The sequence below is a fragment of the Sceloporus occidentalis genome, unplaced genomic scaffold, assembly GCF_023333645.1.
Source record: "Sceloporus occidentalis isolate IW3139 unplaced genomic scaffold, rSceOcc1.0.p SCAF_8, whole genome shotgun sequence".
In the NCBI taxonomy this organism is placed as follows: domain Eukaryota; kingdom Metazoa; phylum Chordata; class Lepidosauria; order Squamata; family Phrynosomatidae; genus Sceloporus; species Sceloporus occidentalis.
The window spans coordinates 23,401,165-23,417,749 of NW_028316988.1; the positions used below are offsets into that span (position 1 = coordinate 23,401,165).

Below are 16,585 nucleotides of genomic sequence, written 5' to 3' on the forward strand. Positions count from 1 at the left end.
CTCCAAGCTAAACATACCAAACTCCCTAAGCCGTTTGCTTTCCTCTTTATCACTATGCTGAGGGGGCTTCCTATAATTCAGCTCATCTTTTATACTAAGACGCTCTCCTTGCAGAGATGTCAGGGAAATACCAACCTGCCCCCAGAGAAGCCACCCTTGCATTTCTTCCCGTGATGGCGTTAAGGTTTAACAAGCACAGAACTCTGCCCCCCCCCCCAGATGACGGGCCAAATAAGCGAGACCTTCTTTATCCACTATCATTAGGAAATCAAACGTTATTTTAAGGTTAATGGGTGCAAAGACCTTCATGCACCAGATTGGCTAAAATGACCCATCATTTAGGTTGGGCACTGAGCAGTTCTGGATTATTGGCTGGACACACACTGGGGCTTCCCATCAACATTGATTTAGGGCTCAAGCGCCAGAAATATAGGGGTTCAAGATGACCCAAGCCTGCCCACATTTCTTGTATTTCACACACCTGCAAAAGGAGCCCTTTGGTTGCATCTCTGGGTCCTATGTTGTACCAGCTATGCCTGGTTTCCAGCATCAGCCATTCAAAGTTACCTTTAAATGCCTATTCTTTTGGGTGGGGGGCATTGCCCATCACCCCCGGCTGCAACAGGTTGTAGTCCAATAGCCTCAAAAGAACGCAGAGAGTTTAAGAGGACCATATAAATTGTTGGTCTTCCCCTGCCCTGCTTTAATGGAAAATCTTTAACAAAATTTTCAAATTTTCATAATTTGTAAATTATGTCAGAGGGGAGAAAGGGATCTTCCACTCCTGATTAGGGTGGCTTCAGAATAAGCAAATAATGGAAACATACACATATAAAAATAAGGCCCACTGGAGCCCATGAGACCAGCTCATTTGCCCCATTTCTGCCCCTTGACAAAGCCATGGGCAATCGGTGGCAGAGAGGGCTGGGAGAACACCTTGGGGTTACGGAGGTGCCAGAATCCAGCTCAGAAAGAGACACAAGGAGATTAGGCTGAAAGACTCAATCAAGGGTCGAAAATCTGGAAGAGAGACAAAAGCAGGGATTGGAACGGGGAGGAGACACTCACTCACACACGCGCACACTCACACACATGGTTGCGCTGGCCGGCTGGCTAATCTTGGCTTGGCCAAGACCGAGGGCTCTCCCTTCAGGAGGCCTCTCTCAGACCCCTGGGAGGCAGAGGGGCCTGGATGGTGGTGGCCGTTCTTCCAACCTGAGCAGGCCAAACAAATCAGTGGGGCTTCCCTAGCAGTTGCCTCACCCAGAGAGACTTGCTTCAGCAAGCAAAGTAGTGGGGCACCCAGAGCCCTTCTCCAAACGCCAAAAGGGGACCGCTTTTCCATATAGGTGTGATGTTGCGAAAGCAAGGCTGACGCTTGCAGAAGGAAGGAGTCCTTTTAATCACTGAAGCACAGCATTAAAACTATATACAGTTTGTTTTCTTGTTGCTGCTCTTTTTCCTTTTTAAAGGCGAAAAGGGGTGGGGAATAACACACTAAAATTACCAGAATTTTAAACTAAACAGCAACTCATAATATATATATATATAATATATATATATATATATATATAAAGTAAATTTGTCTAAAGGCCTCCTCATCTCTTTCTGCAACAGTGGTCAAGCCCCATTCTCGGCTGCTGCGTCATCTTCCTCCTCGTCCTCATCCTCCTCATCCTCGTCCTCCTCTTCCTCCTTCCTGTCTTTCTTTCCATTCCCCTTGCCCTCCTCCGCTGCCGCCGCCTCCTCCTCCTCCACGTCCCGCTGCCTCTTCCGGCTCTGGGCCCCCGGTCGGTTTTTCGCCAACGGCAAGGGCTCCATGCCCAAGATTTTGTGTATCTGGCGGAAAGCGAGCATCCGCAAGGCATGCTGGGGAGCAGAGGATACCATCAGGTTACTATTCATGAACCAAAGAACTTCAAAGAACATGGAGGGAACTTACGTTAGTCAGCTAAAATTTCTGATTTGTTTTTAATTGGGGAAAAAATATCTGGCAGAACGGCCAAGTATGGGAAGACAAGGGGGCCTTCATAGATTAACGGGAGAGTTTGCACACACCCAAACTGCAGGGAAAAACATATATATTTTTTGCTCCTAAAGGTCCTCCAAAACCCCTGAGGCTACAGTCTGTGGGAGGGATTTTGCTCTGAAGTTCAGGACCAGTATCCCCCACCCCTTAAACAGGAAGTGATCAGAAAGCATTTCCAGTTTACTCCATGTTTTAAATAAGTCCTTTCTTGGCTTTAAAAATACAATGAAAATGCCCAACATTTGTCTTAGGGGGCAACTGGGGGCATTCTGAGGATTCAGACCACCGCAATGTCTCTACAAGTTAAGGGCTTTTTTTGGGGGGCAGGATTTCTTCAAAGGTAAAAGAAGGCCCAAACAGGGCTGCCATGGGGGAGAAACATGTCAGTTATGGGGAATGTGTAATTCAATACACACACGTAGAAAAAGGGCACAGAAATGGCCTATGAATGTCAACATAAAAAATTAAAACGAAAGGGAAAAAAAGGCTTGTTAGGAAATGGAGATGAAGAGACATCTTCCCAGCCGCTGCATGGGCATACACAGATCACCCACCTGGCTGCTGGCTGTGATGTCTTCACGCTGCTGAGGTGCCATGCCCTGCAAAGCATCAACGGGCTCCTTCTCACAGGGGTCCTGAAGGCCTGGCCCATCTGAAAGGGAGGGGAAGAGCAAGGCTACCATTACTCCCACAGCCATCCCCTGAAATGTGGCTTTGATTTAAACTTGGACTCCACACCTCTCCCACCTGACAGAAGGATATTGCCCTGCAGAGGGGATTCGGTTCAACACCACATTTACTTGTTAGCTGATGTCCTCCAGATGGCTTGGGCTGAGCAAGCAGGAGCCTACAGGCAACCAGCCAATGCCCTGCTCACATCCACACTGTCTGTCTCTCTTGTACACACCACAAAACTCCCTCCTAACCCACACATGTGGGCACTGTCTGAAAAAGTTCATTCCACAGTCATGAAGACTCTTTTTTTTTTAAGTGTTCCTCCCATCGGAGTGAAATCTACAGAATTAAAGCTAGAGACCAAAGTAGCTTCAAGACTGCGACCTCACTAAATTAATAAACATATCAATAAAAGGGACCTGTGAATGCTGGGATCTGCTTTGGGAATGCTGTTCTGTGTGTTTTCATGGCTCAGCCATTGCCCCCTGGTGGTTAGCTCTGGCTAACAAATAAGAAGTGGCAAGTGAAAACACATCTCAGATCTGCCCCCCTCCAAAAACTGACCTGCCAGGAGCATCCCAGTAGCAACGCATTCCAGGACCCGCCGCATTGCCTCCCCAGGCCCCAAGGGCCCTGTGGAGCTGCTCAGGACACGTTCCACCAGGAGCTCCATCGCCTTCCAGGGAACCGCAACGGGGAAGAGAGAGAAAGAGGATAAGCCACTTAGGGAGCAAACACATCCCAACCAGACACATTCTTCAAAGGGCCACAAAGTGACTTCGCGGGAAGAGCACTTTGCAGCAGAGGAGCATGCCTTGGAAGGTGGTGGGCTCTTCTCCTTCATTGGGGGTGGGTTACCCCTATATTTTAATAGGATAATTGTTAAGGTGCTCCCAGGGTGCTGTGGAACTCCCTGGCAAAAGAGGCTAGACAGGTCTCCGCTTGGTTGTCCTTCTGCCAGCTGGGCAAACAGCTTTTTATTTTGGCCAGACACAGCTGTCTGTTTGGTGCAGACAAATTTTAAATGGAGAAGCTGGGTTTCTTATTGGTCTACTCTTGTTATTAATAACAATATTACCAAGGAGGTTTTTTATTGTTTTAACTTCATTTGTGTTCCAGCAATAAGTGCAATTTAAATTACATTTTAATGTGTACAATCTTTTGCTTTTACTGGTTCTTGTTTAAATGTGTTAGAAGTCTCCTTGTATGCTGCTTGTTGAAGAAAGATGGGATGTGCATCTGAATAAATAAAGTTACATATTTAATTTTAATGCAAACATGCAAGTCTGATCACTCCCTCTTGAATGCAAGGTCTCTCTCCAGCCTTCTCCTCCTTACCCAGTCTGGAAGTGCCCCCCATGTTGGCACTCGCTGGCAAAGATCCCGCAAAACCCGGATGATGATCACGCATGAGTGCAGACCGTTGGCTCGGGCCTTTTGCAGAGAGGAAAACCAAAGAATAGAACAGTGAAACTCTTTCTGTCTCTGACCCAACTTTTTGGCAGAATGAGGCAGGGGAACACATCCAGATTTGCAAGACCGGAAAATAAAGGGGGCTTGCGACACCCCTGCTTCCATGTACTCCCTCCCTCCTTCCCTGAGATTTCCACCACTGTTGGAAAACAAAGATGGATGCTTTTGGATCTGGAAGTTGGGCTTTCCTCCCGCACTGGCATGACACATCCATTGCTCCCCAGGCAAGTTTTCCAGTTGCTCACCTGGAACCATTTCGCATGGCGGAGGGCAGCCAAGGACTCCAGGCACTTGTCTGGGTTCAAGATTTCGGGGGAGTTAAGTTGGGGTTTGGAAGGCACCTCTAATAGTGAAGAAAGACCTCAAGTCAGAACCATCAAGAGTGGCACCAAAGTTATAGTCTATGACCACTGTCCAGCCCACCACCCACCTGGACATTTCTGGAACCCATATCCCCAGACAGGCAAAGGATTTTGCAGTCCTCCTTCTGTCAGGTATGTTTGCCTCCAACTGACCCACATGTTCTGGGGTGCCAATGGGTTAAGAGTCAGAGAGGCACTGTCTGTGAACCAGCCCTGGATAACTGTGAAAGGCCAGGGGCTCCCTCAGCCCCACGATAGCTTAGAGGGCTGTATACTGCCACTATACCCCCTTCACAAAATAATCCCAGTGCCTCCTAGAGGACCTGGGGAGTATTTCCACCATATTTTCAGATTCCCGTGAGTTATTTTGGGCCTAGGAGCAGAGGCGGGTTTTTTAGCAACAGGAAGTGACACTTCTGTTCAGGTTTCCAAAACAGGCCTCTCTAAAGCCCAAACTGGCTCAGGCAACTGGGGGAAAAGGGGCTCTCCAGCCAAGGTTAGCAAAGAAGCCTAGCCTGAAATCCATGCAAGCCAGTGCTGCTGCCATGCTGTTTAGGCAATATGAACCTCAATGGACCAGTTTCTACTACTGTGGGATATTGTCATTGTGAGTTAAGCCAGAGCTCTGTCCCAAAACGCTAATGGTTCCCCACCACAAGCCTGGGAAGGGAAACGAAGTTAAGATGCAGGAAAAGTAAAAGTGTAAGGTCCTGTCCTCCAGCCAACAGAGGCTCTGGGAGCATTGTCCGCTGGGCCACTGGCGACTTACCAGCCTCGGGGGAAACTTCTTCCCTCATCAGCGGAGATGTGAGCGACACCGTGACCTGCATTTTGGGCTCTTTGCATGAGGCAATTATGATGTTGGCTTCCTCCGTGTTGGAGATGACCTCGTAAGGGTCACTTGTCACCTTCTGGGAAAACGAGATGTGAAAGAGTGATAACTGGCAGCTGGCTACACCCTCTCCTTGCAGAAAAATGGGAGCCTGGCCCTAAAATGGCACCCAATCATCATCATCCATGGACAATGTCCAATGTATGCCTGGGCACCGTGAGGCTCCCTTTCCCAAGACACACCAGTTTGGGTTGCTCTGTCTGACCTGGGTGTGTGTTTTTTAAACATGGCTCTCACCTCCAGCTGTTTCGGGAGCTGCTCCGCAATGCTCTGGAGGAGGGCCAACGTGGGCTTCTGGGCTGACAACAGGATCAAGCGGACGCTCCTGTCACCGCGGAGAAGCAGCCCCTTGGCTAAGACGCCTACTCTCATCACACCTTTCAGGACCCGGGGTGGTGGGTCCTCTGTCTTACTGTCAAAAGGAAAGAGGGAGGAGAGTGAGGTGGGTGTGAAATGGGAGGACTCGTGAGGACTAGCTGCATGGCACAGACAATCTTCTGGGGCGAGGGCTTGCTGCCTTCCAAAGGACTGAAACAAGAACTGATGGATTCCAATTGCCAGAAAAAAGATTCCCCCTAAACTGCAGGAAGAACTTCTTGACTGTACCTGAGAATGAACAGTGATCAGACTGCCTTGGAAGGTGGTGAACTAGATGGCCCTGGTTGCTCCTTCCAACTTTAGGATCCTATGACTTTAGGGTCCCTGAGGGGGGCAGTGTGGCCCTTTCAGCCTCTAACAACTGGCCTAAAGCATTACCCTTTCTCTTGGCTGTTCTCTGCTTCCTCCTTGCCCGCTTCTTGTTCTGTCAACCAATCAGAGACCAGCCTTAGAGCACGCTCCGAGTGAGAGACGACTGTCTGAATGGCCTGGAGCTCCTCTTCAGTGGGATAGATGCTGGAGTGCTTGCTCATGATGTGGCGGTCATCAGAAGTGCTGGGCCGCCGGGCAGGCTGAAGGGAGAGAAAAAGGAAAAGTGAAGGGAAAAAAGCAACAGAGTGGGGAGGAAAACCTAAATTGGATCTGTATTGTCAAAAATAACCCAAAATCTAGATTTCAACTCCGGGAAGGAAACAGAATCAAGCTTGGGATAGTGATGGCAGTGTTTGAAAGCCCCCAGAAGTGCCCCCTCCTGCTTTATACAGTGCTCTCAAACCAGAAAGATTGTGCCAGAGACAGGGAGGGAGGTCCCCACAGAGAGCAACCCACCAAGAGAGGAGGAATGGGCACCCCAGGTCTGCCCATGAGGGGTGGAGGGTGCCAGTCTGCTGCCAGGCGCCTCCGCTGCTGCTCCTCCCAGTACAGCTGCTCCTCTTCCACCCGACGCCAGTACATTTCCTCTTCATAGCGCCTGGAGAAGGACGGGGCAGGCAAAGGTGGGGTGGGTGGCAAGGCAAGAAGAGGAGGACACAGGACTGTGTTAGAACACCCTTTCAGTGTGGCAAGGACCCCTTTCTCTTTACCTTCCCTGAACAGATGTTAGAGACACCTCCTTACTAGAATGGCCCTACTTTCATTTTAATAGAATTCCTAGTCCTCACAGGTAATATACACATATCTGTGTCTGTGCCTCCAAGTTGATTGTCATCTTATGGCAATGCCACAAATTAGCAACAAATGGAAAACTGCATCTGGTCCTGGGTTATGGCCAAATGACCCTTTACTTCTCTCAGCCATTTATTTCCGAGATGCCTGCAAAGCAGGAGGCCTAGTATGAGGCTTTCTCTTACAGCACCATGTGTAAAACAGCTCACCTTGTTAATAAGAGCAATAAAACCTTTGTTTTTGTAGGTTTTTCAGGCTATGTGGCATGTTCTAGAAAAATTTATTACTGATGTTTCGCCAGCATCTGTGGCTGGCATCTTCATTCTCTGAAGATGCCAGCCAGAGATGCTGGCGAAATGTCAGGAGTAAACTCTTCTAGAACATGGCCACATAGCCTGTAAAACCCACAAAAAACTATGGATGCCGTCCATTAAAGCCTTCAACTTCACAAAATAACCTTTGGATGTCTCCTTCCCCCACCCCATTCTATCTTGTTCCTGACCTTTATAATAAAAAAGATGTATATTAAGAAAAATAGCCCAAAATGATGGAGAAAGAGAAAGAATGTCAAACTGATAGGAAACAGGTAAAGAGTCACAAAGGAAGGAAAGGATGAGAAACAGAGAGAAAGAGAGAATGAGGGAGAAAGAAAAAAATGTGAGAAGAAGGAGTGGGAGAAAAAGAAACAGTGAGGAAGACTGAAAATAAGAGGAAAAAATGACAAAGATAATGATCAAAAGAGAAAGAGAGGAAGAAGGACAAAAGGAAAAAGGAAGGAAGGAGACAGAGATAGAAAGAGGGGGAAAGGGAGGAACAGAGGGAAAGACAGGAAAACAGAGTGAGAGAGAACCAAAGGACAGAGAGATGGAAGGAAGGAGGGACAGGAGGCAAGAGCGCGCAAGAGCGGAAGGAAGGCAGGATCCATCAGTACCCCGGGCCACTCCACTGGGGGCTTTCCTCTCCTGGGGGGAAGGAGGAGGACTCGCCTCATTTCCAGGTGCCAGCGCTGCTCTTCCTCCCGGCGCCTCTTTACCAGCGCTCGCAGCTGCTGCTTCCGCAGCTTCTCCTCTTGCATCTTTCGCGCTCGGTTGCTGGGCTTGATCTCCACCGGGAGGTCTGGGTTGACTTTCTTCTGCAAGAGGATTTTTGGTGTCAGAAGAGCCAGGTCCCCAGCACAGAGGCCAATCTCCACTGGAAATAGCTCTCTCTCTTTGAAAGGCTTCCAAAATCGTTCTCTCCCAACTTCACATGGCCAACCTCAGTGGGCAACCACTTTGTAGTTTTGGTGGGAACATCAGTCTGCCAGATTAATTAATGACTGAACTGACTGGCAGCACTCTTTGGGGTTTCAGACAAGGGTCCCTGCCAGTTTTTCCAGAGAGGCCACTAGGACGAGGCCTTCCCAATCCCACCTCAAAACTCTGGAGTCCACTGTCATCTAGCTATCCTGGCCAGAAAGGGAACCGTTTCCTGGTGCTGTACTCCCCACCCCGTTTTCCAAGCTTGAACTGTCGGCTGACTGTTAGTGAACTATGCTTGGCCCCAGTCTCTGAGTTGGGGGTGAGGGATGCCCTGCCCTACCTTATACTGCAGGCGATGCCTGCGCCCCTTCAAGTGCATATCTTTGGCATTGGGGTCGTTGAAGCTGCACTCGCACAACTTGCAGTGGAAACGGACCATCTTTCCTTTGTCGTTGTGGACCTGGTGAGGAAGAAAAAGAGGTATCACCAATTTCAGATGGCTCCCAAAGGCAGCAGGAAAGCTCTGCTCCCTCTCTGCCTGGAAACAGCTCGGTCTGCCTCCGCTCACTCACACCCCTCCAGGCATCTATGTCACGGTATCCCTGGCAATAGCAGGACCTGAGGTGTGGGGCAATTTCCTCAGCCGGAATGGAGGAACAGCTTCAGCCCTCTTCCCTAGGGGCCCGTTGGTGCCTCACCTCTTCCACATAGTCCTGTCCCACTGGTTGCACATCAAGCAGGTCTCCCAAGCCATCCCCAGAGCTCTCAAGGGGAAGCTGCTCTGCCGGCGTAGCCTCTTTTGTTGGCTGTGAACCTTTTGCCTCGTCCTGTTTGCTGTTCAGTGCCTGGACTTTGTTTGCAGCTAAATGGGAAAGACAGGCTTGTCTGTTGGGCTTCTTCTGGCCACAAGTAGGAGGGAGACATATCCCTTTATCCCTCCACCACTAACCGCAAGCAATCAGATGGAGGGAGAAGGATTGTGGTGTTGCCCCTGTTTGTACAAACAAAGGCTGGGATGTTGCCTTTTCTCTAGTTGAAAAAAAGGAAACTGGGAGGTGATGCCCTAAACGAAGAAGCAAATGGAAAAACACTGAGTTTAGGGGAAATGAAGCTAAAAAACTGTAATTTTATTGGAACAATATGTTGAATACTAAAATAAGAGTTAAAACCTGCTATGAGGCTTAATCTGGCTCGTAAGCCACACTTAGTAAGTTAATAGGCAAAGCTGGGCTTGAAAACTGCAATTCCCAAAATAATACAAAACTATAACAATTCCTCTGCGTCTCACACCTTGTATAGAAATGAGTACACACAATATTATTATAGTTGCAGAGTGCACATACAGAGGCTTGGATGGAAAGGGATATACAGTATGCCCAAAGCAGATAAAAGTGTACAAAAGATTCAAAAAAAGACTGACAAGCACTTGTGGGACACCCCAGCCTAGGCACGGCTCAAGGTCTGAGTTGACCTTCCACTTACCAAAAGGACAGGTGGTTCCCACATGCTCTACCTTACAAGGTGGCTTAATTCTTTGGACCACTGATGAAGACAATTGTCAAAACGCGTCTGGTCTTTTTTTGAATCTTTTGTACACTTTTATCTGCTTTGGGCATACTGTATATCCCTTTCCATCCAAGCCTCTGTATGTGCACTCTGCAACTATAATAATATTGTGTGTACTCATTTCTATACAAGGTGTGAGACGCAGAGGAATTGTTATAGTTTTGTATTATTTTGGGAATTGCAGTTTTCAAGCCCAGCTTTGCCTATTAACTTACTAAGTGTGGCTTACGAGCCAGATTAAGCCTCATAGCAGGTTTTAACTCTTATTTTAGTATTCAACATATTGTTCCAATAAAATTACAGTTTTTAAGCTTCATTTCCCCTAAACTCAGTGTTTTTCCAGCCTTTTCTCTAGTTGGCCAGAGACTGGCATAGTGGCTTGTGCTTTGGCTTAAAACTCTCCAAGGCCAAGCTAGTTGGGGTGATTGCTGCTCCCTCCCCACAAAAGGAATTTTTCTGACCTCATCCAGTCATCTGTAGCAAGAGGAAGCAAGAAGGCAAAGGCAAACCCTCTCTGGACAAAGAAAACCCCATGATAAGTTGAAACGTCTGAAGGCACACAATGGCACTGCACTCCCGTTTACAACCAGTACCTGTGAAAGTGAGCTTGGCCACAGGAGGCTTCTTTGTGGGCGTTAAAGACTTGCTTGGGCCAGTTGTGCTATTGGGCAGCCCTGCTGGTACTAATTTTGCAGGGGCATTTTGGAGAGTTTGCTTGCTAGCTGGGCCGTTCGCTGGTCCTGAAGAGATGCTGACCAACATGGGCTCAACTGAAGGGATGGGCTTGCCAAGCTTGGTGTGCAGCTTGAGGACCTGGAAGGAGAGATGTAGCATTTCAAGAAATGTTGAAGCCATGGAAAGGAACAAGTAAGGAACATGGCAGAGATTCACTGTAGGGTGCTCCTGAGAAGGCCCCAGCAGACGTAGCTCAGCCTGCAATGGAGAAGATTCTTTACATCCCTTCTTGTCTTTGGGTGTGACTCCTGCCCCCTCCCCCCAGTCAGCCACACTCCCCATCCCACCCCTGACCTTCTGGTGCTTGGCGCCTCGGATATGGGCAGCGTAGGCATCAGCCCCGGTGCAGGAGATATCACAGAGTTCGCAGTGGAGCTGGGTCTGGATTCCCCGGGAGCCACCCCCAGTTGTCTGGCCCCCTGTCTTGAGGGCCCCCTCCTTCTTCTTGTGCTTTTGTCCTTCTAAGTGCTCCCGGTATGTCTGCGCAAGTGCAGTGGGGGGGGGGGGTGGAAGGGAGAGAGACAGAAAGCAAAGAATGTCTTTATTTGACTTTTATTTCTTACATCACTTCTACTCTGCTCATTATTGAGATAGCAAGTAAAAAAAATCAATTCAACACACCACAGAAAGCAGCAACAAATAATGTAAACGAAATACAAAGAGTTGGACGAGTTAAAAGTATGTGATGTAAGGTACCTTTAAGACACAGCCCTTAGTGATATCAGCTGTAGTGTATATATACTATTAAGAGGGTTGGAGAGGGATTGATTGTTCTCTCTTCCTCATCTCACTCTCCTGGGACTGGCTGTGCTCAGTAGCCTAAAGATGAATAAACTTACTGCTCCTACATGAAGATTGGGCTCTGTGTGGATTCTTATAAGATTGGATTCCAACAGCAGACATCACAAAGTGGGACCATTACAAAATCAGTTAAAACAGCTAAAAAGATATGAAAACCATAATGCTTGTGCAGATCTGAACATTAATAAAACCTGTTAATTATCTACTATGAAAGCAAAGATCCCTCTGGTCTCTGGCACCCACAGGAGGACTTGGGTTACAGTAGACCTGTTTGCTGTTGTAGATCTTCAACCCATGTCCAACTCATGGAGGCCCTAAGGTGATCCTACTGCAGGGTTGTCTTGGCCAGATTTGTTCAGAGAGGGCTTGCCATGGCCTTCCTCCAAGGATGAGAAAACATGACATGCTCAAGGAGTAAAAACGAGCCTCACCTGGGGCCCTGCACAGCTGATCTTGCAGATCTCGCAGTAATGCAGTTGAGGCTGCTTCGGGAGGCCCTTGGGCTTCAGGGCCTTGTTGGGAAAAGGGGGCTTCTTGGTGTAGTTACTGGCTGAGTTGGGGCCACCCCCAGAGCTCCATGTGGGCTTTGGTTGTTGTACAGGCGGCGGCTGCTGCTGAGGCTGCTGGGGTTGTTGCTGCGGTGGCTGCATGGATGGCTGCTGGGGAGCTGGGTAGTAAGATGCATTGGCCGCCGTGTAAGCAGCAGCGGGATCGTAACTGGAGTAGTTTGTCCCTGGAGACAAAAGCAGAAGAGATCATTTTGACAGCCTTTTATTTGTTCAAAGTGGCTTTTAATGTGGGCGAAAGCTTACCAGTTAACTTTGTTTCAATGTTGATCTTTTGTTTATTTTTAACTATCTTCTCATTTTAATCTATAATTGCCTCAAGTTTCAATTTTGGGAAGAATGCGGGTTATAAGTAGAGATAGTGATAGTAATAATGGGGGTGGGGGCAAGGAAATAGCCTCCATTCATGCAATTTCTCTTTCCAACCAAAGCAAGCCAGGGAAGAAAAGCAGGAGGCAGAGGGAGGAAGGGAGGCACCACCGAAGAACACTCACCTGAGTAGGAAGCAGGAGAGGAGTTGTAAGAGGCCGTGGCATACGAGGAAGACGGGGTGTATGACTGGATGGAGGAAGCCGGGGCATTCTGCTGCCCCGTGGTGGCAGCCGGGTATGTGCCATAGCTGGACGAGGAAGCGTTCACTGCCTGAACCGGTTTGACAGGAGTCACTTGCCGCTGGGGCTGGTTTGGGTTGTATGTGGCCACCGGCTGACTATAGCTGCTCTGGATGCCTGCAAAGGAGAAGCAAGAGTCTCTGAAGTCTGTGAGGTGGAAGATGCTTGGCCCAATGGGAGCAGCATGTCCTTCATTTGTCTGAAGATTCATTGTTCAAGCCCCAAGGTGTCCCTTTGCTCTGGTTCTGTCACAGGCCTGATCCTCAGCTTGCCTAACCTCCACAAGGCCCCTCCAAGAACCCTTCTATCACCTGAGGCCTCTGCTGACCGGACTCTCTGCACAGCCTCCCAACGGCCCACGCTGGCCCCAAGACTCACTGGAGTGGTAGTAGGAATCAGCGGCTGGATGCTGAGACTGCGTGACCACCGCCGGGTAGTAGGTCTTGGCCTCGTAGCCTCCTGCTGTTGGAGACCGGCCGTAACCGTAGCCATCCTGCCAAGGAAGAAGGAAGGCATCTGTGAACAAGGGCATGGGGCCGGCCAACCTGGCACCGCTGTCAAATGGCCCATGAGGGGTCAAAGCCTTTCAGGCAGGCAGTTCATTTTAAGTTTTATTTTAAATTGTGTATTGTTTAATTGCTATTTTAGTTGGGACATGGGGTTATACGATTGTATTATTTTAATTGTAAGCTGCCCCAGCTATGCTGCACAGAGATGGGATATAAATAAATGTTGTTATTATTATTATTATTATTCTCATATCAGATCTATAGCAGTACCAATAGCAGCTTCATTTATAGACTGCTTCATACTGAACTAAGCAGTCTCTAAGCGGCTGGCAACTGTAAGTTAATTGCCCCGAAGAAGCTGGGTTCCATAGGAAACCATTGCTTTCTGTCTTAGCCTTCCGCCGACAGGCTTTCGAAACAGAATGTTTGTAAAGGACTGGCTTGGGGTGTTATTTCATTTTAAAGTGTTTTGCATAATTATATCTTTTTAAAATATATTTTATTATTTTAATAGCAATGTTCGTTAACATTGTGATAATTTAACTCCTTTTTAATACACCTCTTTTCTATCTTTTTAATTGCGTTGTTCTTTTAGTATCGTCAAGCCGCTCTGTGTCCCAGTTCTGAGAAAAGAGCGAGGTACAAAATATATATAATAATAATAAAAATAATAACAATTTCCTATGGTCAAGGCATCAGGCAGATGGGTCTGGTGGCTGGTGGGCCTCTTCCAACCGCCCCAAAACCCATTTTGGAGAAGGTCTCAGCGGCTGCGTCCTCATCTTTGGCCGAACCACAGATCCAAGATCAAATCGCCTGCATCTTATACATCTTTGGTGCAAGGAGCGGGCATGTACTAAAACAAATGACAGTACTTGCCCATAGAAAAACCATACTTGCCCATCAAGAATAATTGGGGAATACTTTCTCATAGGAAACCATTGGAGAATACAGTGGGCCCTTGTTATACACTGGGGTTGGTTCCAAGATCCCCCGTGGAGAACAAAATCCATGGATGCTCAAGTCCCATTAAATATAATGACGTAGCAAAATGGTGTCCCTTATAAAAAATGGGAAATCAAGGTTTGATATTTGAAATTTATACTTTTTTAACGTTTTCAAACCGTGGATACTTGAATACATGTATAAAAAAATCCATGTATAAGAAGGGCTGACTATACTTTGCTCATAGAGAAGCCACACTTGCCCATAGGAAATCACTGGAGAAGACTTGGCCCATTGAGAATAATGGGGCAGAAATAAAGGGGCAAGCATGCGCCCCATTATTTCCTATGGGGATTGAGCATATGCTCATTTCCCATACGCACGCGCAGTGGGTGGGTGGGTTTCTGGAACAGATCCCCCGCATATGGGGAGGGCAGACTATAATTGCCCCCAGGAAATCATTGGAGAATACTTTACCATTGAGAATAATTGGGGAATGCTTGCCAATAGAAAAACCATACTTGCACATAAAGAACAACTGGTGAATACTTGCCCATAGGAAATCATTGGAGAATACTCTGCCCATAGAGAAGCCACGTTTGCCCACAAGAAATCATTGGCGAATACTTGCTATGGGCAAGTGTTTCCCAACGATTCTCTATGGGCAAGTATGGCTACTCTATGGGCAAGCGTTGTCATTTGGTTTGGTACGTCCCCAAGGAGCGTCGCTGCGGGGCCATAAAAGCAGGACGCATTGCGTTTTTGGGAGTGCCATGAACGAAAGCGGGGGGCCACGCTCCGGGCTGCCCACCTGGTAGTTCTGGGTCACGGCCGGCTGAGGAGAAGGGTCCGGCTGGCGGGACCCGTAGCCCCCGTAGTCCTGCGCCGAGGGAGCCTGGTACACGCCGTACGCTGCGGTGGCGGAGACGGGGCGGCCTGCGGCTTGCACAGCGGGTGCGTAGACGGGGCCCACGGCGTGCTCCACTCCTTGCGCCGTCTGGACTGCGTAGCTGGCGGCTGCTGGAGGATGGGAGCAGACGGGAGCCGGCTGGGCGCTGCGAGGGAGGAAAGAGACAACAGGAAAGCGTGACAGAAGAGGTTGTGGCTGTTATTATTAGCCCTGGCTCAAGGCTATGGAATTCTGGGAGTTGGAGTCTGTTGTGGGGCCCAACAGACTCCAACTCCCAGAATTCCATAGCCTTGAGCCAGGGAGACAATTAAAGCGGTGCCAAACCGGGTTATTTCTCCCGTGTGAACGCGGCCAGAGTCTCTCCATCGTGGCTGCGGCCTTCCTCCTCTCCGTCTCCTACCTGAACGGAGGCCCGGCGAAGCCGTAGTAGTTGCTGGCCGCCATCTTGGGCTCCTCGGAGCGGAGGGCGCGCGGTGCACGCCGGGAAGGGAGGCCGCGACGCACGGCACGCACACGCTTTTGCCATGGCGACAGGCCCCGCCCACACGTCTTTCGTAGACTCTCCGTTCATAAACCTATAGAAGACACTCCCCGGAGGGGACTTCCGGGTTCATTGCTCCTTTTAAAGCCAAAGGGCGACAACGCCCCGAAGCCCCCGAATAGCAAGGGCTTACGTCCCCCAAGGACCTTGTGATAGAGGCATGGCTCTTGGAGGGATTTGGGGCATCGCCTCTTGTGCTTCCTACGTTTCGGTGAGACCATAATGAAGGTATTAGTATAATATATAGAGACATGAATGGATCAATTGCCCTCCCAATTTGACAGCGTTGTCGGTAACTGGAAAAACCTTGGGGCACCTGCCTCCTTTCCTGGCCGCAAGGGAAAGTCACTTGCCTCCAAGGTTTGGCCTATTGCCCCAGAATTGCCCTCAAGTCAAACGCCCCCGTCACAAGAAAGGAGGGGAGTGTGTCAGTCTATAGTTGTTTATCTCTATGTTCATCTCCGAGAGTTCGCGTTCCTTTCCTGACAGACTCAGCCCCAAATCTCGCGAGATTTTCTTTTGGTGCGGGAGCAGCGGGGCCGCAGAGGAACTTTCTTAAAACAAACCACGTGACTGATTCGACCGCTTCCCCCAAGCGAGTGGGCGTGGCTTTCCAAGCGGGTTCCCATGGCAACCTGGGAGAGAAAGGCCCGGTTGAGTGACGTCAGGACAGTGACGTCACTTAGCAGTCTTCCCCTTTTCTTTCACGCTGACGCCAATAGGCCCACAAAGCCCCTCCCTCCAGGTTGCTGACGTCACTTGAAATCCATTTTTCCCCATTTATTTACTCCCAAGGCTTTAATTTTGTGGTTTTTGGCAATTGTCTGGAGCCCAAGAGGGAAGGGGTGCAGACTCCAGCAGCCAACGTCCCCCTTGGCCACTGGAGCCCCTTTATTGAAGAGGCCTGCCTTGGTCTGACCCAAGATGGCCGCTCTCACGCTCTCTCGAGCAGCCATTTTGTAAGGATTACACAGCCATTTTGAAGTATTCCACGTGATGACACTGGTTCCCATCGTCCCCCTTGGCCACTGGGAACCCCTGCTTGGACTGGAGAGGCCTGCCTTGGCCTGACCCAAGATGGCCACCCTCATGCTCTTGTGAGCAGCTATTTTGTGAGGAATCGCTTGGACATGTGTCAAACAGCAATGCCCATCACCCCCTTTGGCCACTAGGCTTCACATGGGTGT

General features: G+C 49.0%; 1 protein-coding gene across 1 annotated transcript; it reads right to left on the minus strand.

The window, feature by feature from the left end:
• Positions 1 to 675: 675 nt before the first annotated feature.
• Positions 676 to 15,330, minus strand: LOC149308244 (zinc finger RNA-binding protein-like). Its single transcript, XM_089535384.1, has 19 exons — positions 15,258 to 15,330; positions 14,759 to 15,002; positions 12,872 to 12,986; positions 12,377 to 12,610; positions 11,748 to 12,049; positions 10,810 to 10,995; positions 10,374 to 10,593; positions 8,913 to 9,076; positions 8,555 to 8,674; positions 7,960 to 8,105; positions 6,638 to 6,779; positions 6,188 to 6,381; positions 5,669 to 5,843; positions 5,309 to 5,450; positions 4,423 to 4,520; positions 4,043 to 4,138; positions 3,269 to 3,380; positions 2,584 to 2,681; positions 676 to 1,869 (listed from the first exon to the last, which is right to left on the minus strand). Exons 1-19 carry the CDS (start codon positions 15,299 to 15,301, stop codon positions 1,621 to 1,623), a joined length of 3,081 nt encoding a protein of 1,026 aa, XP_089391510.1. The 5' UTR covers positions 15,302 to 15,330; the 3' UTR covers positions 676 to 1,620.
• Between the last annotated feature and the right edge of the window lie 1,255 nt (positions 15,331 to 16,585).

What these genes read in the sequence shown, in the direction of transcription:
- LOC149308244 (XM_089535384.1), bottom strand. Translation starts at nt 15,301, where the DNA reads ATGGCGGCCAGCAACTACTACGGCTTCGCCGGGCCTCCGTTCAG. An exon ending in TGATTCCTACTACCACTCCA is followed by an intron (nt 12,611 to 12,871) that starts GTGAGTCTTGGG and finishes TCTCCTTTGCAG; the next exon opens with GCATCCAGAGCAGCTATAGT. An exon ending in GGGGGGCACTTCCAGACTGG is followed by an intron (nt 3,381 to 4,042) that starts GTAAGGAGGAGA and finishes GTTCCCTGGAAG; the next exon opens with GCGATGGAGCTCCTGGTGGA.